Below are 23,643 nucleotides of genomic sequence, written 5' to 3' on the forward strand. Positions count from 1 at the left end.
GCCGTAGGCGCAGCTTGACCTACGATGAAAAGCTGGACATTCTTTGGCTTCAAGCGTCCCTTCGGGAGAAAGGTTGCTCCGACGTCAGCGGTGTTGTCGCTGGATTGCTTGGGCATGGTGCCCGCACTGTGAAGGCCGTCATGGCCGAGTTCTTGGCCACCGGAGACGTGTCCGTCTCGCTGCCGCCGTCCAACACGACGAATCACCAGTCCAGGGTCCCCAACACCCGAGCTGTGCGCGCTTTAGTCAAGCGCTTTATCCGTGACCGCTGCGTAACACGTACAAGGACTGTGGCCAAGGACGTCCTCGCCTTGCTTCAAGACAACCAATCTGTGACAGTGGATGAAGAACATCCCAAGGACTACGCAGCGTGCTTGCGAGCTGTCCAGGTATTCCTCGCCAAACAAGGGTATGCTCGTGGGTCGAACGCGAAGCAGACGTACCGTGTCTCCAAGGCACATGAACAAGCCCGCGACGCATACGTTGAGATGATGGTGCCCACTGTCACGAGCGCACCGCGCAGACCGGTCGTCTACCTGGATGAAAGCTTCATCCATCACCATTACACCAGTCATGCTGACAGCTTGTACGATCCAACTGACCAGGCTACCAAGCCCAAGCACAAGGGCAGACGGTACTGCTTTGTCGCGGCGATCCTGGACGACGGCTCCGACACGGCTCACCTCTTGGGACTGGACATCTTCGTAGGCGGTAAGAAGAATGGTAAAGTCGTCAACGACTACCATTCGATGTTTAACCATGACTACTTTGTCGACTGGTTTGGGAAGTTGATCGATGAGGTTGAGGAGCTGGGATGGTCGTCCGCCGTGTTCGTTATGGACAACGCGAAGTACCACAAGGGGAAGCCCAAGACAACCCCAAAGGGAACGTGGCGCAAGGAAGCCCTCTACCAAGCGTGCGTTGGCCTGAACATCACCGACGTCTCACCCACCGATCTCAAGACGACCATTTGGAAGCGTTTGAAGAAGCATTTGGACGAGCACGTGCTTCCTGTGGTCTGCGAGATGGCCAAAGCCCGTGGACATCATGTCGTCTACTCAGCACCAGGATTTTCGGAGTTGCAACCAATCGAAATGGTTTGGGCAAACGTCAAGGGCACCGTTGGACGCCAGTACACCTCGACCACGACCTTTCAAGACGTTCGCGATCGTCTCGAGCGTGCGTTCATTGAGCTAGACTCCAACGTCATCCAATGCACGATTGCAGCGTCGACGGCAAAGCTCCTTGAGCTCAACCGTGCTCTCCGTACAGCTGAGGATACTCCCGAAGGTAGCGACAGCGACAACTGCACCGACGTTTCGTCATCAAGCGCCTCCAGTTCCAGCGACATGGATGATTAGTATTTTCTCTCGATCGATTGATTACTCGTAAAATGTTATACTCATTAGATATCGCAAGGTTCGCAATAGCCTCAGCAATTTATTTTATTGTGGCCTCTGTAATCTAGTTATAAGTTTTGAAGAGGGAGCACAAGTTCCCTCAATGCCCTCGCGGACTATAAGTACTGTAACCCACCAGTCGTCACTCGACTTGTGCCCTTTGCAAATTTGCCGAGACCAGCATTGAACGATGCCCAAAATCAGTTCAATTTCCGACTTGACCTGATACTTGCACGCGATGGCCCATAGTTCGGTCGAGTAGGCAAAGCACTGGTCGTCGTCCGCGTCATCCATGGACGCTTCATGCCCTGGCACCTCAAGTCGCGCATCATGGCCTCACGTGCGATCGGGATTCGTCGCTGGGAAACGTGCTTGTATGGCGCGGCGGCAGATTTGGCCCAGGATCGCCTCCGACACTTAGCTTTCCTTGGTCGGGTTTTCCACGTAATTCGGGAACTTTGGAGAGGTTGACCAAGTAGCCGTACTGGCGCAACACGCGGTTGGTTTGGTCGGCTTCGGGGGCTTCCGGCATGATGCGCAGGGGCGTGACCAGCACCCGTGCTTTGGGAAAATGGAGCGGCAGCGACGATCTTCTCTTTGCAGGCGTGCCGTGGACCGTCCGCTACGTCCAAGGTGCCCCCAGCAGACCTGAGCCACCACCTCGTGGCGCTGCGGGTGTTTCCTCGACGAATATTGCCGACAAGGTGTTGGGCCCCTTCGACCCCCCTCCCGTCGCCCCCTCGGGCCATACGGGGTTGGTGCGACGGAAGTGATGGGGTTCGCGGCGTCGGTCGCCTTGATGCCGACCCTTCGAAGCGTGCGCTCAACTATCTCGGGCGCCACATTGACTTCTTCCAACGCGTAGACAAAGCATCGGCCAAAGAATTTGGAGCCGGACGGATCAGTCCCTCGAATTGGTCGTGACTGAAGGAGATGTCGTCGCCCACGACGATCATTTTGGTATCGCCTCGCTTGGGCGATAGTGCATTGGAGGGCCGCGCATGTGGAAACACAAGCAACAGCCGTGGGTCGTAGAGGTTACCTTACAGCGTACTCCGGAGTACTTCAGTATTGCACCTTCTGTTCCTTTTGAATACGAGTACGACTGCTAATATACTCAGACAAGATCACGTTCATTTTAGATAGATTGAAGGCAATGATATTTTGACAAAAGTCTACTAATACTAAGCTGTAAACTGTCAGGTTTTGATACTGTATTACCGTACCGTACACAATAACTACCCGGACTTAACAACTATCTGCGGGCCTTCCCGGTCGGAATAACTACCCTGTCTGACTAAGGCGGATAAAAAATACTATAATGTAAATATTAAACGTGACATTTGTATACTCAATTAAATATATTTAATTTTATTGAAAAGTAATCTGATTCTGGGGACAATTCGGCCTTTCTCGAACTACCCTGGACGAAAAATGTCAGGGTAGTTATTGTGTACGGTACGGTATGTTACTCCAGAGTGTAATAGAGCTGTACAGTATATTAGTACTATTATTATTATAATCGAGTTTTCCCCGTTTCGATTAGTGGGGGAAATCAGTAGTAGTAGTATACTCCTACGAGTATAATACTTACTCTGGGAGTACTAACGTTAAGCTTATTATAATACTTCGAAAGTATTTACTTGAAGTATTATTGTAGTAATAGTATTAATAACGAGTATTAGTATTAATAATACTAGTAATAGTTATATTTAGTGTAGTAGCCGGTACTGGTACTGTCAACGTACAGTACTAGTACCGGCTACTACTAATAGTATAACTATTAATATTACTATTAGTAGTAGCCGGTACTAGTACTGTACGTTGACAGTACCAGTTTACAGTTTACAGAAAGCGATTAGGAAGCCCCTATCCGCCAATCAGCGACAAGGAATTTCAGAATGGCCAATGGGGATCGGTTGTCCAATATCTCTTGGACATTTCGAATTCCACTTTCTCGGAGCCCAAGTCTGTGCCATGAACCGCGACGAGTTTAATGCCGCGCGGAAGCAGTACAAGGACGAGGCCGACGAAGACCTCAACCGCAAGATGAACGGCCATCTCCCCCACAGCAGTCCAATTCTGTCGGCGTGTGTGTCAAACTTGAAATTTGAGGTGACGAGCACGCGACTGCACCAGTTTTTGGAAGCGAACGGGATATTCTCCATCACGAAGTGCAAAGTGAAAATAGAAAACGGACGGTCCGTGGGCCGCGCCACAGTCACCGTCGCCTCGTCGAGCGACATGGACAAGCTTCTTGGACTGAACGACGTGCGCTTTTTCTCACGCCCCATGCGAGTCCAAATCGACCGCAAGAGCGTTCCTATACTTAGTCGATGGAACGGCACGTCGATGAGCGTTGGCACTCTGCCAGACGCGTCAGGTAGGACACCGGAACCCTGCATAAGATCACTTACTACATGTAGACGAATTTCGTCCGTACTGGACAACGTCGTCCAACATGGCATTGGAAATCACCGAACGCGGCAAGCATGTGTTGGCGATGGAATTCGCCAAGTCGCGGCGAATCGAGTTCAAGGTTTTACCTATCCATTTTGCCATTTTGCCTCATGGATCATGCGAATGATGGGGGGTAGGTGCGCGATGTGGTCCGCTGTTGCGTCCATGCTGCAGCCACCGACGACGACGGGTGTTCGCTGTGGTTTCATGTACGACGCCCTCCAATGTGCTTTCAAAAAGTAGGTCTGCATCTGTTCAAGGACGACGACGATGACTGGGTTCGGTCCACCGATCCCTCTGGCGCGTCGGTGTTTGGTCAGTGTTTTGCCTACGCCGTGGAGTTGCCCATGTCCCGCGCCCTCGTTTCAACCACGCTTCAACGATATGGCGTCAAAGCCACCAAGCATTGCACGTATCACAAACCAGTGGTGCCGGGCATCCCGCCAGAGCAGGTGTTGGGGAAGTGGAGTGGCGGAGACGATCGCCGCTTTGCCAACGTGCCGTGGACCGTCCGCTACGCGCTCCATGTGCTGGTCGTTCAGCGCAAGATTGACTTCCTCGATGCTGCGTTTGCCACGCATGTAGCCACTGCATGCGCTACGTCCAAGGTGCCCCCAGCTGTCCTGAGTCACCACCTTGTGGCGCTGCGGGTGTTTCCTCGACGAAGCATTGCCGACAAGCTGTTGGCGCTGCTGGACCCTTCGACCCCCCTCCCGTCGACCCCCACGGGCCACACGATTCGACGGGTGCTGGTCACGCCCCTGCGCGTCGTGCCGGAAGCCCCCGAAGCCGACCAAACCAACCGCGTGCTGCGCCAGTACGGCCACTTGGTCGACCGATTCCTTCGCGTGACGTTTGTGGACGAGAACTTTGCGTCCATATTCAACGTGAACCGGTCGCCGTACGTATTTGATCGCATTCGCCAACTCGTCCGCACCGGATTGAATGTGTCGGGGGATCAATTTGACTTTTTGGCGTACTCAAACAGCCAATTGCGAAGCCAGAGCTGCTGGTTTTTCAAGTCGGCCACCGACGGCGAAGCGGGCATCCCGTCGGTGGACGAGATCCGACGGTCGCTCGGCAGCTTCCAAGCGATCGCCGTGCCCGGTCGCCGGGGGGCGCGCATCGGCCAAGCATTCAGCAGCACCACGCCCACGCTGGACGTGCCCGCGCATCGCGTCCGCGTCCAAGCCGACATCGAACGACACGGGTACACGTTCTCGGACGGAGTGGGGTACATGTCCCCGTCGTTTGCGGAGAGAGTGGCGACGTTCATGCGAGTGGGGTGCGTGCCGTCGGCGCTTCAGATTCGATACGGCGGGGCCAAGGGCGTCGTATCCGTCATGCCAACTCCCCTGGATGTGGACATGGTGTTGCGGAAAAGCATGGTCAAGTTTGCATCGGACCATACGGGGCTCGAGATTTGCAATGTGGCGGCGGCGACTCCGTTCTACTTGAACCGCCAGGTGATTCCGCTCTTGAGCTGCCTGGGGGTGCATGACGCGAGCGTGATGGCGCTGCTGAACGACATGCTCGAGTCCATGGCCTCGTCCGCTTCGACGGCCGCCGATGCGATCGTCCTGTTTGAGAAGCATGCCCCGTTGGACCCCCCTCTGCGCCTGCTCAAGGCTGGCTGTACACTGGACGACCCGTTTGTGTTTGAGTGGACGCAGTCGCTGCGGCGTCGGCTATCTTTGGACTTGCAGCTCAAGGCTCGCATCTTGGTGCCCCGAGCCGTGTGCCTCATGGGAGTGCTCGACGAGACCCACAGCCTAGAAGAAGGCCAAGTGTTTTTCCAGACACGGAGCAACCGATACGAGGTCCCGCCAACGGGGGCGTTGCTGGCAGTCGGGCGGTGCCCTTGCTTGCATCCAGGGGACATTCGACTCATGCGTCGAGCGCACGTCCCCCGACTTGGTCACTTGTACGATGTGCTAGTGTTTTCGAGCAATGGCGGCCGGCCAGACCCAAACAAAATGTCTGGCGGCGACTTGGACGGAGACATTTACTTTGTCCTGTGGGATAAATCGCTGCTGCCCACACACGAGTACCCCCCCATGTTATATGACCCTCCAACGCCCAACCACGCGTCGACGGGGGGCTCTGCCCTCTCGCACTCGGTACTATACTACGATTTGGCTCGTGTTGGTTGATTTTTTTACATATATTGTGAATTCGCTATAAACTTTTAAAATTCGCCTGGTTTGTCTAGTCCATATTGAATCACGCCGGAAGTTGTGATTGGTTGATATATATACTTGTCCTTTCAGCAAGAGCCAATCAAATCCACTAAAAAATGGATTAGCCAATAGCGTCGATTCGTGATTCGATTTGACGGGGTCTGGAAATTCGTATCGAATCCACAATATATATATATATATATATATATATATTGTTGTTGTGGTTAGGACCAAGTGGCCGAGTTTTTCGTCGAGTACATGCGAAACGACAACTTGGGTCAAATTTCCAGCGCCCATTTGGTCTTCACGGACATGACCGACGCCGGCGCCAAGTCCGACGAGTGCTTGGAACTGGCGGAGCAGGCGTCTGTGGCCGTCGACTACGCCAAGACGGGCGTGTCAGTCCAAGGTCGCATCCGGAGCTCGCCCGTCTACCCCGACTTTATGGAGAATGCCACCAAGGCATCGTACCAGTCGGACAAGATCCTCGGCCAAGTGTACCGTCGCGCCAAGCACGCGAATCCACCGTCCATGTCACATTGCACGTGGCGCCATGACGCGCGACTCGTGGTACCCGGGCACGAAGCGTACATGAACGACGCGGACGACCAGTGCTTTGCCTACTCGACGGAACTCTGGGACATCGCGTGCAAGTACCACGTCCACAGTGAGATTGAGCTCATTTCAGGGAACGTTCGCAGCTTGTCCCGACAAATATGCCGTCGCAAAGGGCTCAAAGCGTCCAAAGACGTGTCTGACCGCTTGCAGTTGGTCGTCCGTCAAGTTCGAACCAAGTACGAAGCCAAGTTTTGGGCCGAATTCGGCAACGATGTCAACGACCCGCGGGCGCTCCAGAAGGCGTCTGCGTGGTACTACACTGCGTACACGTACGAGTGGGAACATGGAGACCCGCCGTACTTGAGCTTTGGGTGGTTGGCACTCGCCCCCATGTGCCGGTTGCTCGAACTGGCGTGTTCCCCTTGATAGGGTTTTGATTTGGCTTCTAATTTTGAATATTGTTTGTGTTTATTCTAGTACTGCGTACAGTAGTAAACTGGAGAATAAATAAATCGGCAGAAGGATTGATTTTTAGCTTTTTAGCCAATCAAATTGCAGCAAACAATCATCAGAATTTACAGTTAACTAGAGTTCGACCTGAATTAGTGTGAATTCAATCACCACAGGACAAATGTTTACATACAAAAATCAGTGCACAGAATCGATCGATAGATTTGGCAAATCAGCGCAAACGTTGGTATGTTTGATCCGTTCAATGGACTAAACCGATCACAAATCGCTCCCATTGGTCAATCTGAAAACAATTGTCGCTGATTGGCTACACTATTTGCTCGTTTTACTTCGGGAAAGCCAATGAAATTTCGTGGCGAAATTTGTGCTCGAGAAGAAGTGGGAAATTTGTAACAAAATTAAAATAACCAATGTAATAAATTCATCACTCGCATGTGCTCCGATCCGATACTAGTAATTGTATTACTACAGTATACTAGTAATTGTATTATATATTTCCCTTTTACGCCAAATTTCGACGGTAGTACAGTATTGATTAGGTACGACCGGTAGTAATATTAATATTACATAAAAGTATATTAATAATACTATAGTATAAACGAATATTTGACATGTGGATGCCCAATCACATTTCCGAAACGCGTGGGAGAAGGTGGTGATGTCATCGCGGCGAACGTCAAGTTGCTGTCTTGGGCTGGTCATCTGTGGCATTGTCAGTGTAATCGGCCTACTTAGCCTGATCCTTCTGTACTGGAGCATCCCCAGCAGCAATCCGATTCCCCACCACCTTACAAAGGTCTCGGCGGAACGCTTCACATCCGATGCCGAGCTCCATGAAGCGAGCCCAGGGCTTGGACATGCGTCGCATTTGCACAGCCAAGTGCTCTTCACGTGGCAACACCCGCTTTGCGCTGAAACACCCGATGTTCACAAGCACGGCCCAGTTCAATCTCGCTTCCACGTCCAATACTGGCTCGACAGGACATGGCACGACCTATTGCGCAGCTTGTCGTCGTTCAACACTGGCGAGCCTGGCAGCATTTACACCAACGATTGCTTTGCAGTGCTGGAAAATGCAAGTACGTCGCGGCAGATTTCGTTTCGAGTGCGCAGTCGCGTCGACCCCGGTGTCATCTTCCAGCTGCTTCAACCCCAGTGGAGCGCATGGAGTGACACGGTGGTGTTGGCTCCATCGCGAAAGGAACTGCTCGTTTGTGAACATGCCGACGGCAGAGAGCCCTACCACTGGGACCAGCTTTGGTGGGGGCTTACGTTGATCAGCGTCGTGGCGGCGGTGTATTCTCGATGGAGGTCCACACCAGGTACAACATCCATTGGTTGTGCATTGTCCACTCGACTGCTGCGATAGGTTCCATTCGTGGCGCAGCGAAGCGAAAGATATCTGCGCTGCAAGACGAAGTCCACGACCTCAAGCAAGAGTTGTCGGACGCTGAAACTGAAAACAAACTGCTCATGCGACTCAAAGGCTACGGCTTGGACACGCTCACGTGGAAGGAACTGCACGAGTTGGAGCATGAGCTGCACCTAGGGCTAGACATCATCGAGCAGTACAAGGAAGCGTTGCACCCCGTGCTAGTAGATGCCCCCACCAGTCCCTCCAGTAGCAGCTGCAGTAGCTCGTCCTAGCCGGTATAACTCGCGCTCGGTATATTTATTCGCCACTCAATACTAATCCCTGCTAAGACCCCACGGCGTCCATGTCGTCTGGGCACTCGTACGCAAACCCTGAAAACGTGTCCGACGTCGTCCGGTCCCGCTGCGCCTTTTCCAGGATTTCCACGCTCGGGAGCGGCAGGCGCGTGAACTCGGCTTCAAAATTCAGCGGCGTTTCTTCGTTGGCAGTCGTCCTGCACGGCCGAAACGGCGGCGGCGTCTTGAGCGCCAGCAGTGCTGGCCAGTCTACCGTCTCGAAGAACGGGTGCGCCTTGACTTCGTTGGCCCCGCGGGCACCGAGCCGTTCGGACGGGTTGCGGTTGAGAAGCGCCCGGATCAAACTCTCCGCCTTGTGCGACACATACGGGGGAAAGTGCAGCCGCGCGGACCGGAGCCGGTCAAACAGCTTTTGTCGGTCGTTCGTGTACCACGGAGGCAGCCCCGTGAGCATTTCAAACAGCACCATGCCTAATATGGTCCCCATATATTGTCAAGTCGATTCAAACTTGGAGTGTTTGGGTTCTCAATCGAATGAGCAGAATCACCAAATCGACAGACAATCGATATACGACCAATCAAAATACAAAACACGAATCAAGTGGCCAATCAAATTCACTCTTCAACCAAGTCAACACCGAATTAGTGTGTGACTGAAATTAGTGTGATACTGGACGATCTTTACAAAAGTCAACGAATCGATGGGTCAATTTGGCAAAGAATCAGCACAAACGTCCAAATGTTGGGTAAAAGGAAAAAATATATATCGAAATCTTTGGTGCCCCCACCTAAATTCCACCAATCCACGGCCGTGCCGTGCCCCAGACGATCCAGAATCTCGGGGGGCAAGTACTCGGGCGTCCCGCACAGCGAGTTGGTGCCGTTGACGCCATCTGTAATGCCTTCTTTGGCCAGCCCAAAGTCGGCTACAACAAGCAACGCAACATGGGTGGCTGTTCTCAGGTTGATGGACGGACACGTACCCAATTTCACGTGGCCTTGCTTGGTCAGCAAGATGTTTTCAGGCTTCAAGTCCCGGTAGACGACGCCGAGGCTGTGCAAATGTTCGAGCGCGAGCGCAATCTCGGCCGCGTAGTAGCACGCCATGTGTTCGGGCAGCTTCTTCATGCGCGTCAAGTGGTAAAACAACTCGCCGCCGGGGCAGTAGTCGAGCACAAAGTAGAGCCGCTGGGGGGTTTGAAACGCGTAGTGCAGCCCCACAATGAACGGGTGCTTGGTGTACCCGAGTACGCGGCGCTCGGTGCGCGTGTGCTCGACCTGCTTGCGCTTGACGATGTTGGCTTTGTTGAGCATCTTCATCGCGTACAGCTTTTTGGTCGCGTGGTGGCCCACGAGCACGACCTTGCCAAACGACCCGCGCCCAATCACTTGGATCATCTTGAAGTCCTGCAGCGTCACGCGGGGTTCGTTCGCGTTCGAGTTGAGGAACGCGCTGGGCTGCTCCACAAGGAACGGAGGCTGGTCGGCTTTCCACGTGAGGAAGCGCACGATGTCGTCGCACGTTTGCGGCGGTACGGCCGACGGCTCCTGCGTCAAGAGGCTGTCGATCCAGAGCCCGAGGTCGGTTTGCCGCTTGGAAATGAAATCTGGCTCGAACGACCCAATGATCTTCTTGGGCGGCAACGGCGGCAGCTTGATGGCCACTTTTTTTAGTTTCAACTGACAAACACACACAGAAGACCATGGATGATTATTCGTGTGAGCAGAGTGGGTAGGTAGCAAGATGATGATGGTGCATCGATCGATCGACTTTGAAGAAGAAGTACCTGGTCGAACAGCGCAGTGAAGTCGCGGTACCGCCGATAGACACACCACTGATGGTCGGCGCAGGTCATTTCAATGATGTACACCGTGTACAAGCGAGACATGGCGTCTTCTACGAACGCGTGGCCCTTGATGCGCACAAAGCTCGCTTCCTTCCCCACTGGGATCAAGTACACGGCCTGAGCGCGTGAATCTTCTTTCTAATCCGCATGACATGGGTACCGCCGACGCATGAGGAGGCATCGTGTACCTCTTTCGCTTGGACCTCGTGGACGGGACAGTAACCTGACACGCGCGTGTGCTGCGTCGTACATTTCGCGAGCAAACATGGCAGCAGCTTCATCGTCCGTTCCTTTACGTCGCCATAAGCTGATGCCTCGATGGAGTGGTCCTCTTCCTGTTCTGAATCGGACACCGGGGGCTCGATTTCCACAACGGTCGTGGCATCGGCCGAGTACATCGACAACAGGTCCTCCCTACGCACAAACACGCTGTCACGGTGGGTCATCTGGCTACGAGAAAGTCCTACGTTTGATTCAGCTGCTCTTTCGCACTATCCAGAGTCACGAGGCTGTAGTGCTGGTCGATTTCCTCGACGCGGTAGGATCTGCCGCTGTCGAGATCTTTCACCAAGTATCCCCCCATGACGTCGACCCCCGACGTGTACTTGCTGTCTACGTCGTAGCCGTCTTCGGACATGTTTGAGCTCGAGTTTGATCCCGAGTGTGATCCTGTCGGCATCTTGGACGGTGTTCCCGAGGCGCTCTCCTTAGCCACGGACGACGTTGTACTGTACCGTGTAGGTAATAAGTAACAAAGTGAAATCAATGGAAACCTCCGTGTTTGGATATGTCTCGTATTTGTTTTCACAGGGAGCTCCGTGCTTCATAATAAATCCAAGTCATGCATTGTTTGTTGGGAGAGGCAAAACCGTAAAACGCCACATCAGGGTTTAACGTGATTATGTGGTAGTATAACGCAGACATTTCCAACTGTGAAACACTCAGATAGTCGACTCCGTTTTATTGAATAACGCGTTTAAGATACCCCTTAAAACGATTCAACTGATCTGCGGCATGGAAAAGCACTCGAAATATTATCTCAACGAAATTAAGATGAGTCCAGCACTGTCGGCCGAGGAGGAAGCAACCAGACGATTACGATGCCAGACGTGCCTAGCGAATGATGCACTGTACGTATAGTATGGTGGATTAGAACATAAACGCCTTCTTGACCTTATCCATGGTGAGCTGCTTGTCTGGATTCTCCAACTCCGCTATTGCGTCCGCGACGTCGCTGTACGTTTGCGCGGCGGCGTTGACGATTTGGGTCGATCCGTCCTACCACACACATGATGCGACGACTGGTGGGGGGCAGTTCATCGTACCTGGTTGGTGGACGTAAACGACGCGTGGGCATTTGCGAGTAGATGCTTTACGACTTCGAGGTGCCCTTCGATCGCCGCAACTGCCAACGGAGTGATCCCCAGCTACGAAGCCCATCGTCAATCAGTGAACAGCCGTCCCACTCGTACGATGGTGTCCCGAGCGTCCGCGTTGGCGCCGTGCTCTAACAATAACTTGACTATCCGCAACTGCCCCATCTTGGCCGCCAAGTACAGCGCGGTGCATCCATCCTGTCATGGTGCTTGAGAGAGATTCGCTCCATGTTCACGTAACTATCCGCGTCACGTACTTTTCTGCACGCTTCGACGTTCGCCCCTCGATCAATCAGCACTTCCACCATCACGGGTCGGCCCTTTTGAGCGGCAATCATTAGCGGCGTCGTGCCGTCCTACCCACTTGTTTAAACGTCAACGGGGCATGGGAAGGTGCTGTACAATGCTCGACGCTTCCAGGGCCGCTGTGCTGTCGATGAGGAACTGCGCCACTTCCACGTGTCCTTTCTTCGCGGCATAGTACAGCGGGGTACATCGATCCTATACCGACATGTGCGTCGCATCACACTAGCAAGCATGGGATGTCGACGTACGTTTCGGCATGCTTCCAAGTTGGCGCCGCGACCGGCGAGATATTTGACCACTTCGACGTTCCCTTTTTTGGACGCGATGACGATGGCCGTTCGCCCGTTCTACCGCAACGCATGACGAGGCCAGCGGAAGAGAGATTGGGAACACCTTTCGATTCGTTTCAATGTCGCCCCCGTGCTCGAGCAAACTCTTGACGACTTCCACATGGCCACGTTTGGCGGCAATGTACAACGCCGCCCGGCCCTCCTGTGAAGCAGCACCATGCTCTGTTGTTTCATCTCCCCAAGATATACACCGTACGTACCGCTGTCTTTCGATCTACTTCGGCACCGTTCTCAAGCAAGAGCGCAACAGTTCGTTGGTGTCCTTTCTCCGCAGCAGCATGCAACGCAGTGATTCCTTCCTGCATATTCGCGGATTAGCTTAGCCCCATATCCCACCACGCACAAGAGAACATACCGGTCCAGCGGTCATATTGACGTCGATTCCTTCCTTGATCAAGGACCTTAACTTGACGACATCATTGCTCCCGGCAGAGTCGAAGAGCTGCTTTGACGCGGAGGTGCCCATGTGTCCGAAATCTAAAATTACTGTCGTGAGAAAGGAATCCAATGAACCAATCAAAAGGTAGATAAATGATATTTCAGCCAATCGAATCGTATCAATGATTTTCATAACCCACAAAGAAATTGTTTGCTCGTCGAGCAATAAATAGGACATGGATCCCGAGACGGTGTCTTCTGAATCGCCGCCGCCGCGAGAAGCACCAGACGGTTCCCATGCATTCGACTGCAACATATGCTTGGATCATGTCAAAGAGCCCGTGGTCACGTTGTGTGGCCACTTGTACTGGTACGTACGGAATAAAGCCATCGTTGTCGAAAGTGCTCATGCCGTTTTGGGTTGTGCAGTTGGCCCTGCCTCTATCGAGTACGTGCCGCCGTTCAAATGCTTTGAAGTGATTCAGGGGTGTAGTGGATATGTAGCAACAGCCAATGCCCGGTGTGCAAGGCAGGCGTGACACAGGACAATGTCATCCCCGTGTATGGCCGCGGGTCGAATTCTGTCGATCCAAGGTAGTACATGTTTATGCACCACTGCATCTTCAGACGTTGGCCGTAGAAAACAAAGCGTGCCGCTTGACGTCGGAGTTCCTGACCGTCCGAGGGGACAACGACCTGAACCAGTTCAACGTCGGGGGCGCTTTGCGGTACGAATACATGTTTGCCGTCCGCTTGCGTCTCTCACCACATGACTTAGCCAGAACAGGACTCGACACAAGACGTGGGCTTTTCGCCCATGATCGGCTTCTTCCCTTCCCTCTTTGGGCTTCAATTCGTACGTTCAAAGCTGTAGCATCGCCTCGTTCACCACCTCTATTGTAGCAACATGCCACGCATTCCCCCGTCGCGGACACAGGTACGCACACATGCGTCCCCTCCATATGTTCCTTCTCATCAGTCATCGCTAGGACCGGTGTCAGAGGCGGAAGCCCAGCAGCGCGTGCAGCATGTGTTCTTGTCGCGGTTTCTGCTGTTGTTGGGCACGTTGGTCATGTTGAGTTTGATCGTTTTTTAAACACTGTTCTTTTATTCATCTTCAAGCAACATCATCCGGTATTATTATAACAATTAACTGTCCGCACCCGTTAAAAGAAACTGTTCTTTTACTTCGAAGTATTAATCTTAGTTTGAAATCCCCACGCATACATACACTCAACACCCGCTACAATCACGGAAGAACACCAAACACTCCTCCGTCGTTCGGGTTAGCTCTGGTGGTCGAGATGTTCCATGATCTTCTTGGACAGTGCGACGAGGTTGGCCGTATCGCAGTCGGGGCGCTCTACCACGTCCAGCACAAAGATGGAGCCGACGACAAACCCTTGGGGGGACACGAGGGGCGCCGACGCGTAGAAGCGGATGCGAGGGGTGCCATTCACAAACGGATTGTGCACGAGGCGGGGGTCCTGCAGCGTGTCCAGCACGACGGTGGGGTTGGCGCTCACAGTGTCGCAGAGGCTGATGGTGCGCGGGATCTCCGTGAGTCCAAGTCCCACACTGGCTTTGAACCACTGCCGAGCGTTGTCCATGAAGCTCACTGCGGCGATGGGGCACGCATACGCGACGATCGCGTCGCCGCAGATGGCGTCGAAGAACTCGTCCGCCTTTGTGTCCAGGACATTGTAACTGCTCAGTACGTCCATTCGCTCTTGGTCGTCCTTGTTGGCCCAATCGAATTCAGTTACGTCGTCGCAGCTGCCGATGCTCGACAGCTTTCGCGACGAAAAGAACGGGAGTGCAGTGGTCCATTTTGGCAGAGGCCCGTACGTCGACTGCCGCTGCGCTTGCTGCCACGGATCGTCCATGCTGTACGCGGCTTTGTCGAGGTGGTCGAGGACAGCGGCAGCCAAGAGGACCAAGGCGGCCATGTCGCATATGTCGTCGTCCAAGTGTGCGCGGTCGTCGAAGCCACACACGGTCCCGATGACGTGGCCAGTCGGAGTCGTGATAGGGGCGGCCGCGTAGAACCGGACGTTGGCTTGTGTGACGAGGGGGTTGTGCGCGAACCTGTCGTCCAGGAGCGTGTCTGGTACGGCGATGGGGCCGCTGGACGCTACCGTGCAGAAGCTCACGCCGCGAGGCACTTCCGACACGGACAAGCCCAATGTGGCCTTGAACCATTGCCGGTCCTTGTCGATGAACGTCACGGCAGCGCACGAGCAATTCAGTGCCTTGGCGGCCAAGTCGCATACAATGTCAAACACGTGGTCTTTGGGTGTGTCGAGAATGCTGAGCTGGTACAACGCTTGGAGACGTTCGTCTTCGTTGGATGCAATGGGAAGGGAAGTCGACGCGGTTTCACAGGTCATCACTTGGTGTGGGGTTGGAAGGGAGATGGAGAATGAAAAGGGTACTACTACTACAACACGAGGACGGACTTGAGAAAGGAAGTAAGCTTAGTAGAATCGGGTGCTGGGTGGCTGTTCGGTGCCAAAGACATGCACAGAAAGTACCTACATACGCTGACAAAACACTTGCTCCTCGTCGCCCGAGTACGTGCCCATTGGATGGACGCCAGCTGTGTACCTCAACTCGAAGTTCGACATGGAGAGGTGTGGACTTGATGCAAGTCAGACCGAGTGGTTTTGGATGAAACCGCCTGGAGCGGTTACAGAGATCATTTGTTGGTTGGCGGCGGCATCGTGGTGTTGCGTCCGCCACTTGCCGATGCAGTACAGTATCGTGCAACGACAGTTCGTTTGCGATACATTCAGTTCCAACCGTCCAGCGTACTACCGGTAGAGTACTAGTACCATGGTTCAGCACAGATTCAACCTTGTGATGACGATGAGCACGGGGGCATGGTGATCGGACGCGTTTTGCAATTTGCGACGAACATTCCAGTAGCACCCACTAGCTAACGTAACACGGACGCGCTTCTGGCTTTGCCAAGTGTTTAGGCCAATGCGATGCATATGGCGCAACCCTTCACGACGACGTTACGCATTCCTTCCCTCCCCCCCGCACAAACGACGATGGCGATGGTCCTCAGATTGTTCCGCTCACTTGAAGTAGAGGTTGATGGAAGCATCCAGTAGAGTACCGTGGTTGACTGAAGGGGGGTGGCTTCTACTTGCAGCTAGGTCAACGTGGCTGCCTGGTTCTGACCACCGAGTTTGCACTTTGATGGGTCAATGCATTCTACGACGACTCTCGAACCATGTACTGGCAATATTGTGCCGTCGTATGTGGTCAAAACATCCGGAAGGGTAGTGTATACGTATAACTCGAGATTAAGAATATCACTTGTTGGACGTACATACGTTCGACGAAGTTCACGGGCATGACGACGGTGCCAGGCGACGTGGGACTGCTCGAAGCGAAACTGCATGGAGCTAGCGCAGGAGAACAAGTACGTTATGCGACGTATCGCTACTGTATCGCCTTCCCTGCATGACACTGCATCTTGTGCATTCAGGTCGTGATAGTCGACGCACACAACAACGTCATAGGGAGCTCCACACGGGCCGTGATGGTCCGGCACTTCAAGTCTATCTCTTGAAATCATGCGATGACTCAGTGCCTGCATGTAGAAAATATTCAACCTTCCGCATAGAGCCACGTATGTCGTGGTTCGGAACTCTGCGTACGAGCTTGCCACGACTTTGCACTTGGCGGGGGTGACTTTGTATCTGGTTTGTATAGTGGCCTTTACTACGTACAGCGTCGTTCGAGCACCAAAGACTATTGCCCTGGGCTCCTGGAGCCCATGGCCGGCGGCGTCGTTGGGTTTGGCGAATCGTACGACGAGAGTGCCTACCGCGAACTCGACGAAGAGATGGGCATCCGCAACACCCCCTTGACCCACATCACCACGTTCTCGTACTCGGTACACACCCATCATCCCGAGACATGCACCACCAACTGGCGACTCATTGGCATGTACTACATACGTACGAGTAGTCGCCACCCATGCTCGTTTGGAGAAGCCTGTACGATTGCGTGTACGATGGACCGGTAACCAAGCAAGACGAAGAGGTGGCGGAGGTGCTGCTTCTGTCGGAACAGCAGATCTTGGCTCGCGAGCACGACATCACGCCCGACGGCATGTTTGCCTTCCGCACGTACTTGACGACCTCTAGGACGACTGCAAAGTGACCATCCGTTACAGTAACGTTAGTTGTATTAGTAAAAAAACCTTCCAGCGTTGCGTGGGTGGATTATTGCTCACACTTGTCGACACAGTACAGTACTCTCAATCGTCCATCTTCGTTGTCGCAACGATCTTGCGTGCTACATGCAGCTGACCGATCATGTCCCCAGGGCAGAAGTCACTTCGACAACCCGTGTGAAATAGGATGGCACGATCGAGGATTCGTTAGCTCGGAGGCCCTCACACCGTCCGCGTCAACGTGGACCCTTTACAGTTACTGTAACGTTAGCCCCACATATGCGATTTCAAATGTCATATTCCCCTACAATCCGGATAAATAACAATTATCCGAATGAATCAACGCAACTTCGCTATCAACAACATGCAAGCGTCGTTGGAACAGAAGCTCAACAGCTTGACGGCCCGCGAGCAAGTAAGGAAATCGCATCCACCCGTAACCTTAGCCAGGAATGTATACGGATGAAATCCTCATCATGGACGAGATGTGCTAGGTTGAAATCGTGGACTTGGACAACAATGTCGTGGGGAAGGCCGATCGATCTGTGATGGTAGTGCGTTTGGTTGGTCACATGGACGTTCTTCACGACACTTCTTCGTGCGCATACATGCGTAGCGCGTGTTTTCGCTTCCCCATCGCGCCACGTACATTGTCATTCGAAACAGCGCGTGCGAAACCAGCTTGATTTGCGCGGGTGTGGCTCACCAATGCTCGTCGGTAGGGGGGACTTTTACGTGCAGCGGCGGACGTTGATCAAGGACTACTGCCCTGGATTCCTCGACCCGATGGCCGGTGGTGTCGTGCAAGCCGGCGAAAGTTACGAAGACAATGCGCTTCGTGAAGTCAAAGAGGAGATGGGCGTGTCAGGCGTCCCGCTAACGTTTGTGTGCACGTTCTTCTACCAAGTCTCGATGCATCCATCCCTCGTTCTATGCTCATCACCTTCGCCAACATATCTTTGATCGTAGGATGCAAGTACGGTTGTGTGGGGCGGCATGTTCGAGTGCGTATACGACGGCGCATTGACGTTGCAGCCCGAAGAAGTGTCGCAAGTGCTCGTCATGTCCGCGTCCGACATCATCGCGCGCGCCGACGAGTTCACCCCCGACGGCCTCTTTGCCATGCGCTTGTACCTGGAGGAGAGCACCAAGGCCACGGCGGCACATCCTCATGCATAAGACAACCACGAGATATATGACGTTGTTTGGCACTTTTTTTTGTATTCCTATCACTCCAACGTTTTCAACAACCGAAACAGCCCCGCCGCTTCTCGAATCCGGCTAAACTCGATGCAAAACGCTTGTACTTCAATAATTAAGTCCTAACAAAACGGGATCCGAGGTTGGTCGTCAAATGTTAGTGATATGTACCTGCACATTGATGATCTTGTTGCGGATAAGCGACTGCAAGAAGACACACACGAGGCGCACGAGGCGGCTCTGCATGTACTTGTCCTTGATGTTCTCACACGATGAGATGCAGTTGGATATGTACAAGTGGATGAACTCAGTCGGTAGCTCCACCGCCGTGGTCAGCCGGTTCACCACCTCCATCGAATGCAATGACATGTCCATATTCACCAACGCCGACAAGTACTCGGTGATCTGGTTCGACGACATGAGCTTGAGCAGACACTCGATCGCGATCATCGGGTTGTTCTCGACCAGGTCGGGCAGCCGCGTCGGCGTCAGCTGGCACGAGTACACGAGCTTCGGGTCCGCGTCCAAGTCGGCCAGTACCTAATAAACATGAGATTCGACTTGGGACGATAGGTGTTACCTTTTGCTGCTGCGACGGCACCAACGGACCGTGGAAGGCCTTGGACATGAGGTCCCGCAACTCGCGCCCGCAGTCGACGTCCACTTCTTCGTACATGGCAGTGTCCCACAGCAACGTGGGGCAGTAATCTGGGTTCAGCCACATGAATTCGGTCACGTCGGGCTCGAGGATGCTCGGAGGAGGCCGCACGAACGACGGGTCGACGCTCAGCATGGTGCACGTGTCGAGATGCAGGTCCTGAACGTTCAGCGGCGCCTCGTCGTCCGTGTTGACGGCGCTGATGTCGGACGGCGCGAGGAGGAGGTTGTGGTTGCCATGTTCCTGGAATTCCAGCGGTGAATGGGACAACACACCGCGAACGCCTTGGGCGCGGCGTTCGGGAACACGGGGGGTTTTCTCGACGTACAGTTGCTTGTCCAGGTCGAGGTTGATGGACGCCGCCTTGGGTTCATTGCGGAAGAAATTCAGCACCTGCTTGGCGTTCATGTGCTTCTTGCTCGGTTCGGAAGAGTTACCGCTCAAACTCATACGAGAGAGAAGGTGGAGGAGGAACCGCTTCTCCGCGGGGTCGACCAGCGGCGCGTCCACCGCTTCCACGAGGCATGGGAAGAACGGGTTGGTGTTGTTTTCGTTGCGAAACACTTCGCTCAGGATCGTAAAGCCCACGATGCGTTGTGCGTTCGTCAGCAGGTTGTCGACCACGAGCAAGCAGATCATGCAGCCCACCTTAAAGTGGTCGTTTTTCGTGAACGACCGCAGGAACAGGGACACGACAGCCTCGAGGGACTTCTCATCTTCCTACATGACGCCACGCCATAAGCAACCCCATGTCCTTCCCATTCGCATGAAGCATCGCACGTACATTGAGGATGGCCAGCAAGGGCACCATTTCCCTTGCGTCCAGCATCGTTGTCGGCGGGATATTCGATTTTACTTCTTGTTCCACCTCGCGGTAGGCCAGCGGGCCTTGAATAAAAATACTAGAAATATTTTATACCCACCTCAATTTGACTTGAAGTCTGTAAGCATGAAAAGGCCCAACTATTTTATATTCCGCCCAAGTTTTAAATTATGGAGCCGGATAATCGAATGCTCGAGGACCGCTCAAAGCCGCCGCGACGATGGGCATGATGTTGCGCGATGGAAGACATTCTCCGACCGTCATGCAATCCTACTCCATCTAACCTGCATACTCGTGTGCAGCATCACAGACAGCATCAGCATTCGACATGCATCACATAACGTAATGAACACAACGAGGAAATGATGATGGGGGATTTCTATGACTGCTGGTCGAGCTGTTGGTCCTCCTGTACGCTAGACAACGCATGGGGTCGGTCTCGAATCTGCTGCAGCAATTCCTGGGCACCGGCGACATCGCGATCATTGAGCTTCGTGACAAAGGCGCGCAGTTCGATTTCTTCGGGGGAATGGGTCATGCACCCGCCGCCTTCGCACGCGCAGGTCCCGCCGTATTCTTGCGGAATATTCTCCAAGTCGATAAACTCGAGCAGGGCTTTCGTGATCTCGGCCGCGCCGCGCACGACAATCGTCTACACATGTTGTCAACGTTTCCGACGATGACGTCGTTCGTACCTTGTCGCGGGTCTTGGGGTTGATCATGGGCGCCACGACCTTCCAAATCATGTTGAACCACGCGGGGGGGTTCACAATGATCACTTTGTAGATGCGCTCGGCGTTGTAGTGGCCAACGATGAACCCGAGCTTCTTGACAAACCCAAACACTTCGCTGCTCATGGCGTCCATGGAGATGCCCTTGAGGTCGATGATACGGAGCATCTGGCCGTCGGGGTATGGCCGCGGGTCCAGCACCTTCCACTGGTACTCCATGATGAACGCCGTGTGGTAGCATGCGTCGTCCACGGTCAGGCCGCGCGCGAGCAGCGCCTGCATGCTCTTCTTCATCACGCCCGACTTGTCCACGAGCACCATGCGCCCGCACTTGTCTCGCTTGTGGATGTAGCTCACCATGCACTCTTTAAACTACCATCCATACCATGTGTGACGGACGATGTTGGTTTCTACCTCCAAATAGTGTATGTGTGGTACCTACCGCAGCAAAGTTGTCGTGGGGCTTGGCGAGGATGTTGTCAATATCTTCCGTCTTGCGCCAACTCATCATGAAAAAGTACTTGCGCTTGGCCAACTCGACGTCGCCGGACGCGCCTTCCACGAACCGCCGGTACACGTCGTTGTCGGGCGTGTCCTCGTCCGAGCCGCCGCTGCCGCCGCCGCCGCACTTGAGCCCGACCGACACTTGCTTGCAACTGATGATTCGCAGTGTTGCCGTCTGCCAGCGCCGCGTCGCCCACATCACCCCCAAATGGCCCCTCATATCAGACGGAACCCAGAAGACGGCAACTGCCGCCGCCACCACGAGCCCCAGGATGAAGATCCCTGGCAGAAGATACAGCCAGCCCAAAGCCCCGACGGCCGCCACCACGACCAGCCTCGCCCAGTCTTTCGTGTTGAACTTGTTGTGCGAAGACGAGTCTACATGGAGCATTCGTTCGTGAGGTACTAGTGTAATATAATATTAGTATGATACCGCCAGAGGTGACGTGCACTTCAAGGCCGTGGGGGTCCTCCACCGAGTGCGGCATCTCGCAGTACTGCCGCACAATATCTTGCGCGTTGAGCGGCTGGTGAAACGCGTTTTGGGTGAGCATGTCGTACGTGTAGACGGCAACCCCCGACGCGATCGGACCCGCCACATACACGCGGACGAGTGTGGATGGGAACACGTGGACTGCCATGACGTCGCCCAGCTGGGGGAACGCCATGACCACTGTCTCCGGCAACGACGACGCGTGCTGGGACGTGACCGATGTAACGGAGAAGTCCTCTGGCCGCACGCCGCGCTGCAGTTTGTACAGCGCGTCCTGAAACAGCTGCATCGTGCGCGTGAGGATGTCGTGGATGGCGTGGCACTGGTCCTTGTCCTTGGCGCGGATGCGAAAGATTCTAATGCGTACACATATATTTCTAAGAGAGAGAGAGATAGGCGGAGTCGTTGTACCGGCCGTCGGCGCGTACAGTCGTGAGGATCGTCGGGTACTTGTCGTTGATGTACACGTGGAGGATGTCGGTCATATGCACGGTGGTGCGCACTTCGCCGAGGCCCGAGTCGGCGTAATGCTTGAAGCACAGAATCTCGGCGGGGGTGATCACGAGCATGCGGTCTTTCCAGATGGCCACGTTCAAGTTCATGTTGCGACTGGCGAGCGACCGCCCCGTCATCTTCAACGACCCAAGGTACAGCACGCTGTCCATGGTCGCGTCCTGCTCCTCGACCATGCCGCTGTACAGCACCCCGCCGATGGACGAGTCGTTCGTGACGGATGCGCTCTCCTGGAACAACGACGTACCGCGCTTGATGCCTACGCGCTGCTGCAACACGTCCTTGGTGCATCGATCGCACACGCGCACGGCGCGTAAAATGCCAAACTGCGGCAACGGCAGCTGGTTCTTGCTGTGGGAGCTGCACACGGAATTGCCGCAATTTCGGCAGTGGTGCTTGTACCGACGAAGGCCCAGATGCGTGCGACACATGTGGCATTCGCTGGTGCCAGTGGGCTTTGGGGGGGTTTTCTTGCCTGGGACAGGTGTCGGTGACTTGTCTTTCTCGTCCGACGCATCGTCACTCACATCTGAAACTCGCGCCTCAGACAAGGTGCTGTCGATCCGATCGCGTTGGAAGGGTAGGCGAATCTTGGACTTGAACAGGCCAGACTTTGGCGGCGGCGGTACTGTTGGCGAGCCGTCGTCCTTTTCATCAACCAACGCCGTAGCTGTGGACTTGCGCTGCTTCACCATGGACTGGATTGTGTCGGGCAAAGGGGCTTTCCGCATCAAGCTGAGCACTTCCTCGGTCGTCGACTAAGGGGACTCACCGTCGGCGGGATGGTCACGTCGAGGGAAGTTTTACACAACGCGGACGAAAATGGTGTCCGGATAATTATCCTCAGTGTGTGTCGTTTCCACGTGTGTGAGTGAATTTGTAACGTTCCGAGGGGAACTTTCCTATATCAAGCGCAATATTCCTAGTAACTTGTGCCCTAACGTTGGAATTCCATCCTGCCGCATGACGATACAGTTATAAAAAGTGAAATGCAGAAGGTATCGAAGAGCCTGCCTTGAGGGGGGACCTATTTCCAAAGGTCAACAAGAGTGCAGAGAAAGACGGGTACAACCTATGTCAACCCGACTACCCCGACTGTACACGATGGGAAATTTCCTGGTTTTACTGGAATACATCCTGCAAATCCTGGGATGTACAACACGCGATGTATTCGTGCTTGCATCTGATTGGCCTCACCAAACACCCCCCCCCCGATTCTGATGAGGGAAAAGCCATTGGTTTACCGGTACGTGTAACGTTAGGCTCCTATTGAATGTGGCGATGAAGAGCATTGCGAATGGCATGCACCCAATAAGTCTCATCCCTCGTGCCTTGTTCTCCTCTTTCACGAGGGTTGAAATCGCGACGGACTATTTCTATACCACACCGAGGTTTTACGGTGCCCCTGGCCCCTCTTTGCAAATTCGGGTAGAATGTGAAAAGTAGGAGAGTTCACATTTTCCGAAAATTGATACAAAAAACGGAATTGGAGATTCGGCATGGACCCATTTCAAACGAATCTCGGGCCGACC

The 23,643-nt window shown here is 53.9% G+C and overlaps 11 protein-coding genes across 27 annotated transcripts; 6 read left to right on the forward strand and 5 right to left on the reverse strand.

The window, feature by feature from the left end:
- Window positions 1-1,728: 1,728 nt before the first annotated feature.
- On the reverse strand, window positions 1,729-2,356 carry H257_00600 (hypothetical protein; the record flags this gene model as incomplete). Its single annotated transcript, XM_009823341.1, has 3 exons — window positions 1,729-1,995; window positions 2,049-2,227; window positions 2,299-2,356. 3 exons carry the CDS (start codon window positions 2,354-2,356, stop codon window positions 1,729-1,731), a joined length of 504 nt encoding a protein of 167 aa, XP_009821643.1.
- A 996-nt stretch (window positions 2,357-3,352) lies between these two features.
- H257_00601 (hypothetical protein) lies at window positions 3,353-7,116 on the forward strand. 3 transcript variants are annotated; one of them, XM_009823342.1, is made up of 4 exons: window positions 3,353-3,783; window positions 3,827-3,939; window positions 3,998-5,980; window positions 6,269-7,116. In XM_009823342.1, the coding sequence occupies exons 1-4, from the start codon at window positions 3,378-3,380 to the stop codon at window positions 7,022-7,024; spliced, it is 3,258 nt and encodes a 1,085-aa protein (XP_009821644.1). In that variant the 5' UTR covers window positions 3,353-3,377; the 3' UTR covers window positions 7,025-7,116. The 3 variants fall into 3 exon arrangements, with proteins under 3 accessions (XP_009821644.1, XP_009821646.1, XP_009821645.1); XM_009823344.1 differs by lacking the exon at window positions 6,269-7,116 and having other exon boundaries at window positions 3,998-6,061; XM_009823343.1 differs by having other exon boundaries at window positions 3,783-3,939.
- Window positions 7,117-7,682: 566 nt separating this feature from the next.
- On the reverse strand, window positions 7,683-11,359 carry H257_00602 (AGC protein kinase). The gene is made up of 6 exons (XM_009823345.1): window positions 11,055-11,359; window positions 10,776-11,001; window positions 10,528-10,725; window positions 9,724-10,420; window positions 9,529-9,666; window positions 7,683-9,211 (listed from the first exon to the last, which is right to left on the reverse strand). Exons 1-6 carry the CDS (start codon window positions 11,264-11,266, stop codon window positions 8,769-8,771), a joined length of 1,914 nt encoding a protein of 637 aa, XP_009821647.1. The 5' UTR covers window positions 11,267-11,359; the 3' UTR covers window positions 7,683-8,768.
- On the forward strand, window positions 7,710-9,295 carry H257_00603. 2 transcript variants are annotated; one of them, XM_009823347.1, is made up of 3 exons: window positions 7,711-8,391; window positions 8,439-8,719; window positions 8,774-9,289. In XM_009823347.1, exons 1-2 carry the CDS (start codon window positions 7,728-7,730, stop codon window positions 8,714-8,716), a joined length of 942 nt encoding a protein of 313 aa, XP_009821649.1. In that variant the 5' UTR covers window positions 7,711-7,727; the 3' UTR covers window positions 8,717-8,719; window positions 8,774-9,289. The 2 variants fall into 2 exon arrangements, with proteins under 2 accessions (XP_009821648.1, XP_009821649.1); XM_009823346.1 differs by having other exon boundaries at window positions 7,710-8,391; window positions 8,439-9,295.
- A 190-nt stretch (window positions 11,360-11,549) lies between the features above and the next one.
- Window positions 11,550-13,173, reverse strand: H257_00604 (hypothetical protein). Of its 8 annotated transcripts, XM_009823348.1 has the most exons (9): window positions 12,975-13,173; window positions 12,820-12,918; window positions 12,663-12,761; window positions 12,518-12,616; window positions 12,366-12,464; window positions 12,221-12,319; window positions 12,060-12,161; window positions 11,913-12,014; window positions 11,550-11,865 (listed from the first exon to the last, which is right to left on the reverse strand). In XM_009823348.1, the coding sequence occupies exons 1-9, from the start codon at window positions 13,083-13,085 to the stop codon at window positions 11,737-11,739; spliced, it is 939 nt and encodes a 312-aa protein (XP_009821650.1). In that variant the 5' UTR covers window positions 13,086-13,173; the 3' UTR covers window positions 11,550-11,736. The 8 variants fall into 8 exon arrangements, with proteins under 8 accessions (XP_009821650.1, XP_009821652.1, XP_009821654.1 ...); XM_009823350.1 differs by having other exon boundaries at window positions 11,550-12,014; XM_009823352.1 differs by having other exon boundaries at window positions 11,913-12,161.
- Window positions 13,174-13,233: 60 nt separating this feature from the next.
- Window positions 13,234-14,093, forward strand: H257_00605 (hypothetical protein; the record flags this gene model as incomplete). Its single annotated transcript, XM_009823356.1, has 7 exons — window positions 13,234-13,367; window positions 13,427-13,445; window positions 13,491-13,591; window positions 13,638-13,725; window positions 13,776-13,853; window positions 13,901-13,934; window positions 13,987-14,093. The coding sequence occupies 7 exons, from the start codon at window positions 13,234-13,236 to the stop codon at window positions 14,091-14,093; spliced, it is 561 nt and encodes a 186-aa protein (XP_009821658.1).
- Window positions 14,094-14,301: 208 nt separating this feature from the next.
- Window positions 14,302-15,423, forward strand: H257_00606 (hypothetical protein; the record flags this gene model as incomplete). The annotated part of the gene is made up of 1 exon (XM_009823357.1): window positions 14,302-15,423. The coding sequence occupies one exon, from the start codon at window positions 14,302-14,304 to the stop codon at window positions 15,421-15,423; it is 1,122 nt and encodes a 373-aa protein (XP_009821659.1).
- Window positions 15,424-16,322: 899 nt separating this feature from the next.
- Window positions 16,323-17,462, forward strand: H257_00607 (hypothetical protein). 4 transcript variants are annotated; one of them, XM_009823358.1, is made up of 5 exons: window positions 16,323-16,430; window positions 16,497-16,553; window positions 16,612-16,664; window positions 16,724-16,907; window positions 16,982-17,462. In XM_009823358.1, the coding sequence occupies exons 1-5, from the start codon at window positions 16,362-16,364 to the stop codon at window positions 17,174-17,176; spliced, it is 558 nt and encodes a 185-aa protein (XP_009821660.1). In that variant the 5' UTR covers window positions 16,323-16,361; the 3' UTR covers window positions 17,177-17,462. The 4 variants fall into 4 exon arrangements, with proteins under 4 accessions (XP_009821660.1, XP_009821662.1, XP_009821661.1 ...); XM_009823360.1 differs by having other exon boundaries at window positions 16,724-17,462; XM_009823359.1 differs by lacking the exon at window positions 16,497-16,553.
- Window positions 17,463-17,520: 58 nt separating this feature from the next.
- Window positions 17,521-18,400, forward strand: H257_00608 (hypothetical protein). 3 transcript variants are annotated; one of them, XM_009823362.1, is made up of 5 exons: window positions 17,521-17,604; window positions 17,684-17,740; window positions 17,806-17,858; window positions 17,912-18,095; window positions 18,159-18,400. In XM_009823362.1, exons 1-5 carry the CDS (start codon window positions 17,524-17,526, stop codon window positions 18,366-18,368), a joined length of 585 nt encoding a protein of 194 aa, XP_009821664.1. In that variant the 5' UTR covers window positions 17,521-17,523; the 3' UTR covers window positions 18,369-18,400. The 3 variants fall into 3 exon arrangements, with proteins under 3 accessions (XP_009821664.1, XP_009821665.1, XP_009821666.1); XM_009823363.1 differs by having other exon boundaries at window positions 17,912-18,400; XM_009823364.1 differs by having other exon boundaries at window positions 17,684-18,095.
- On the reverse strand, window positions 17,845-19,905 carry H257_00609. 2 transcript variants are annotated; one of them, XM_009823365.1, is made up of 4 exons: window positions 19,832-19,905; window positions 18,970-19,767; window positions 18,561-18,929; window positions 17,845-18,511 (listed from the first exon to the last, which is right to left on the reverse strand). In XM_009823365.1, the coding sequence occupies exons 1-4, from the start codon at window positions 19,874-19,876 to the stop codon at window positions 18,419-18,421; spliced, it is 1,305 nt and encodes a 434-aa protein (XP_009821667.1). In that variant the 5' UTR covers window positions 19,877-19,905; the 3' UTR covers window positions 17,845-18,418. The 2 variants fall into 2 exon arrangements, with proteins under 2 accessions (XP_009821667.1, XP_009821668.1); XM_009823366.1 differs by having other exon boundaries at window positions 17,845-18,929.
- Window positions 19,906-20,209: 304 nt separating this feature from the next.
- Window positions 20,210-22,944, reverse strand: H257_00610 (hypothetical protein). Its single transcript, XM_009823367.1, has 5 exons — window positions 22,010-22,944; window positions 21,539-21,954; window positions 21,044-21,483; window positions 20,566-20,973; window positions 20,210-20,522 (listed from the first exon to the last, which is right to left on the reverse strand). Exons 1-5 carry the CDS (start codon window positions 22,840-22,842, stop codon window positions 20,250-20,252), a joined length of 2,370 nt encoding a protein of 789 aa, XP_009821669.1. The 5' UTR covers window positions 22,843-22,944; the 3' UTR covers window positions 20,210-20,249.
- Between the last annotated feature and the right edge of the window lie 699 nt (window positions 22,945-23,643).

The sequence above is a fragment of the Aphanomyces astaci genome (genome assembly GCF_000520075.1).
Source record: "Aphanomyces astaci strain APO3 unplaced genomic scaffold supercont1.1, whole genome shotgun sequence".
NCBI lineage: Eukaryota > Oomycota > Saprolegniomycetes > Saprolegniales > Verrucalvaceae > Aphanomyces > Aphanomyces astaci.

Excerpts from the sequence above, each read along its gene's own strand:
- H257_00601 (XM_009823342.1), top strand. The coding sequence starts at position 3,378 with ATGAACCGCGACGAGTTTAATGCCGCGCGGAAGCAGTACAAGGACGAG. Across the intron at positions 3,784-3,826 it reads CACTCTGCCAGACGCGTCAG|ACGAATTTCGTCCGTACTGG; the intron begins GTAGGACACCGG and ends TACTACATGTAG. Across the intron at positions 3,940-3,997 it reads CGCGGCGAATCGAGTTCAAG|GTGCGCGATGTGGTCCGCTG; the intron begins GTTTTACCTATC and ends GATGGGGGGTAG.
- H257_00603 (XM_009823346.1), top strand. The coding sequence starts at position 7,728 with ATGTCATCGCGGCGAACGTCAAGTTGCTGTCTTGGGCTGGTCATCTGT. Across the intron at positions 8,392-8,438 it reads TCGATGGAGGTCCACACCAG|GTTCCATTCGTGGCGCAGCG; the intron begins GTACAACATCCA and ends CTGCTGCGATAG.
- H257_00602 (XM_009823345.1), bottom strand. The coding sequence starts at position 11,266 with ATGCCGACAGGATCACACTCGGGATCAAACTCGAGCTCAAACATGTCC. Across the intron at positions 10,726-10,775 it reads ACGAGGTCCAAGCGAAAGAG|AAAGAAGATTCACGCGCTCA; the intron begins GTACACGATGCC and ends CATGCGGATTAG. Across the intron at positions 9,212-9,528 it reads CGTGGATTGGTGGAATTTAG|GCATGGTGCTGTTTGAAATG; the intron begins GTGGGGGCACCA and ends GGACCATATTAG.
- H257_00604 (XM_009823348.1), bottom strand. The coding sequence starts at position 13,085 with ATGGGCACCTCCGCGTCAAAGCAGCTCTTCGACTCTGCCGGGAGCAAT. Across the intron at positions 12,919-12,974 it reads TCAATATGACCGCTGGACCG|GAAGGAATCACTGCGTTGCA; the intron begins GTATGTTCTCTT and ends GCGAATATGCAG. Across the intron at positions 12,465-12,517 it reads ACTTGGAAGCATGCCGAAAC|GATCGATGTACCCCGCTGTA; the intron begins GTACGTCGACAT and ends ATGTCGGTATAG.
- H257_00607 (XM_009823358.1), top strand. The coding sequence starts at position 16,362 with ATGACGACGGTGCCAGGCGACGTGGGACTGCTCGAAGCGAAACTGCAT. Across the intron at positions 16,665-16,723 it reads GTCGTGGTTCGGAACTCTGC|TGGCCTTTACTACGTACAGC; the intron begins GTACGAGCTTGC and ends TGGTTTGTATAG. Across the intron at positions 16,908-16,981 it reads TCACCACGTTCTCGTACTCG|TCGCCACCCATGCTCGTTTG; the intron begins GTACACACCCAT and ends ACGTACGAGTAG.
- H257_00608 (XM_009823362.1), top strand. The coding sequence starts at position 17,524 with ATGAATCAACGCAACTTCGCTATCAACAACATGCAAGCGTCGTTGGAA. Across the intron at positions 17,859-17,911 it reads ATTGTCATTCGAAACAGCGC|GGGGGACTTTTACGTGCAGC; the intron begins GTGCGAAACCAG and ends GCTCGTCGGTAG. Across the intron at positions 18,096-18,158 it reads TGTGCACGTTCTTCTACCAA|GATGCAAGTACGGTTGTGTG; the intron begins GTCTCGATGCAT and ends CTTTGATCGTAG.
- H257_00609 (XM_009823365.1), bottom strand. The coding sequence starts at position 19,876 with ATGCTGGACGCAAGGGAAATGGTGCCCTTGCTGGCCATCCTCAAT. Across the intron at positions 19,768-19,831 it reads CCTTGCTGGCCATCCTCAAT|GAAGATGAGAAGTCCCTCGA; the intron begins GTACGTGCGATG and ends GGCGTCATGTAG. Across the intron at positions 18,512-18,560 it reads ACAAGATCATCAATGTGCAG|GACTTAATTATTGAAGTACA; the intron begins GTACATATCACT and ends CCGTTTTGTTAG.
- H257_00610 (XM_009823367.1), bottom strand. The coding sequence starts at position 22,842 with ATGCGGAAAGCCCCTTTGCCCGACACAATCCAGTCCATGGTGAAGCAG. Across the intron at positions 21,484-21,538 it reads AGTGCACGTCACCTCTGGCG|ACTCGTCTTCGCACAACAAG; the intron begins GTATCATACTAA and ends TGCTCCATGTAG. Across the intron at positions 20,974-21,043 it reads CCCACGACAACTTTGCTGCG|TTTAAAGAGTGCATGGTGAG; the intron begins GTAGGTACCACA and ends TATGGATGGTAG.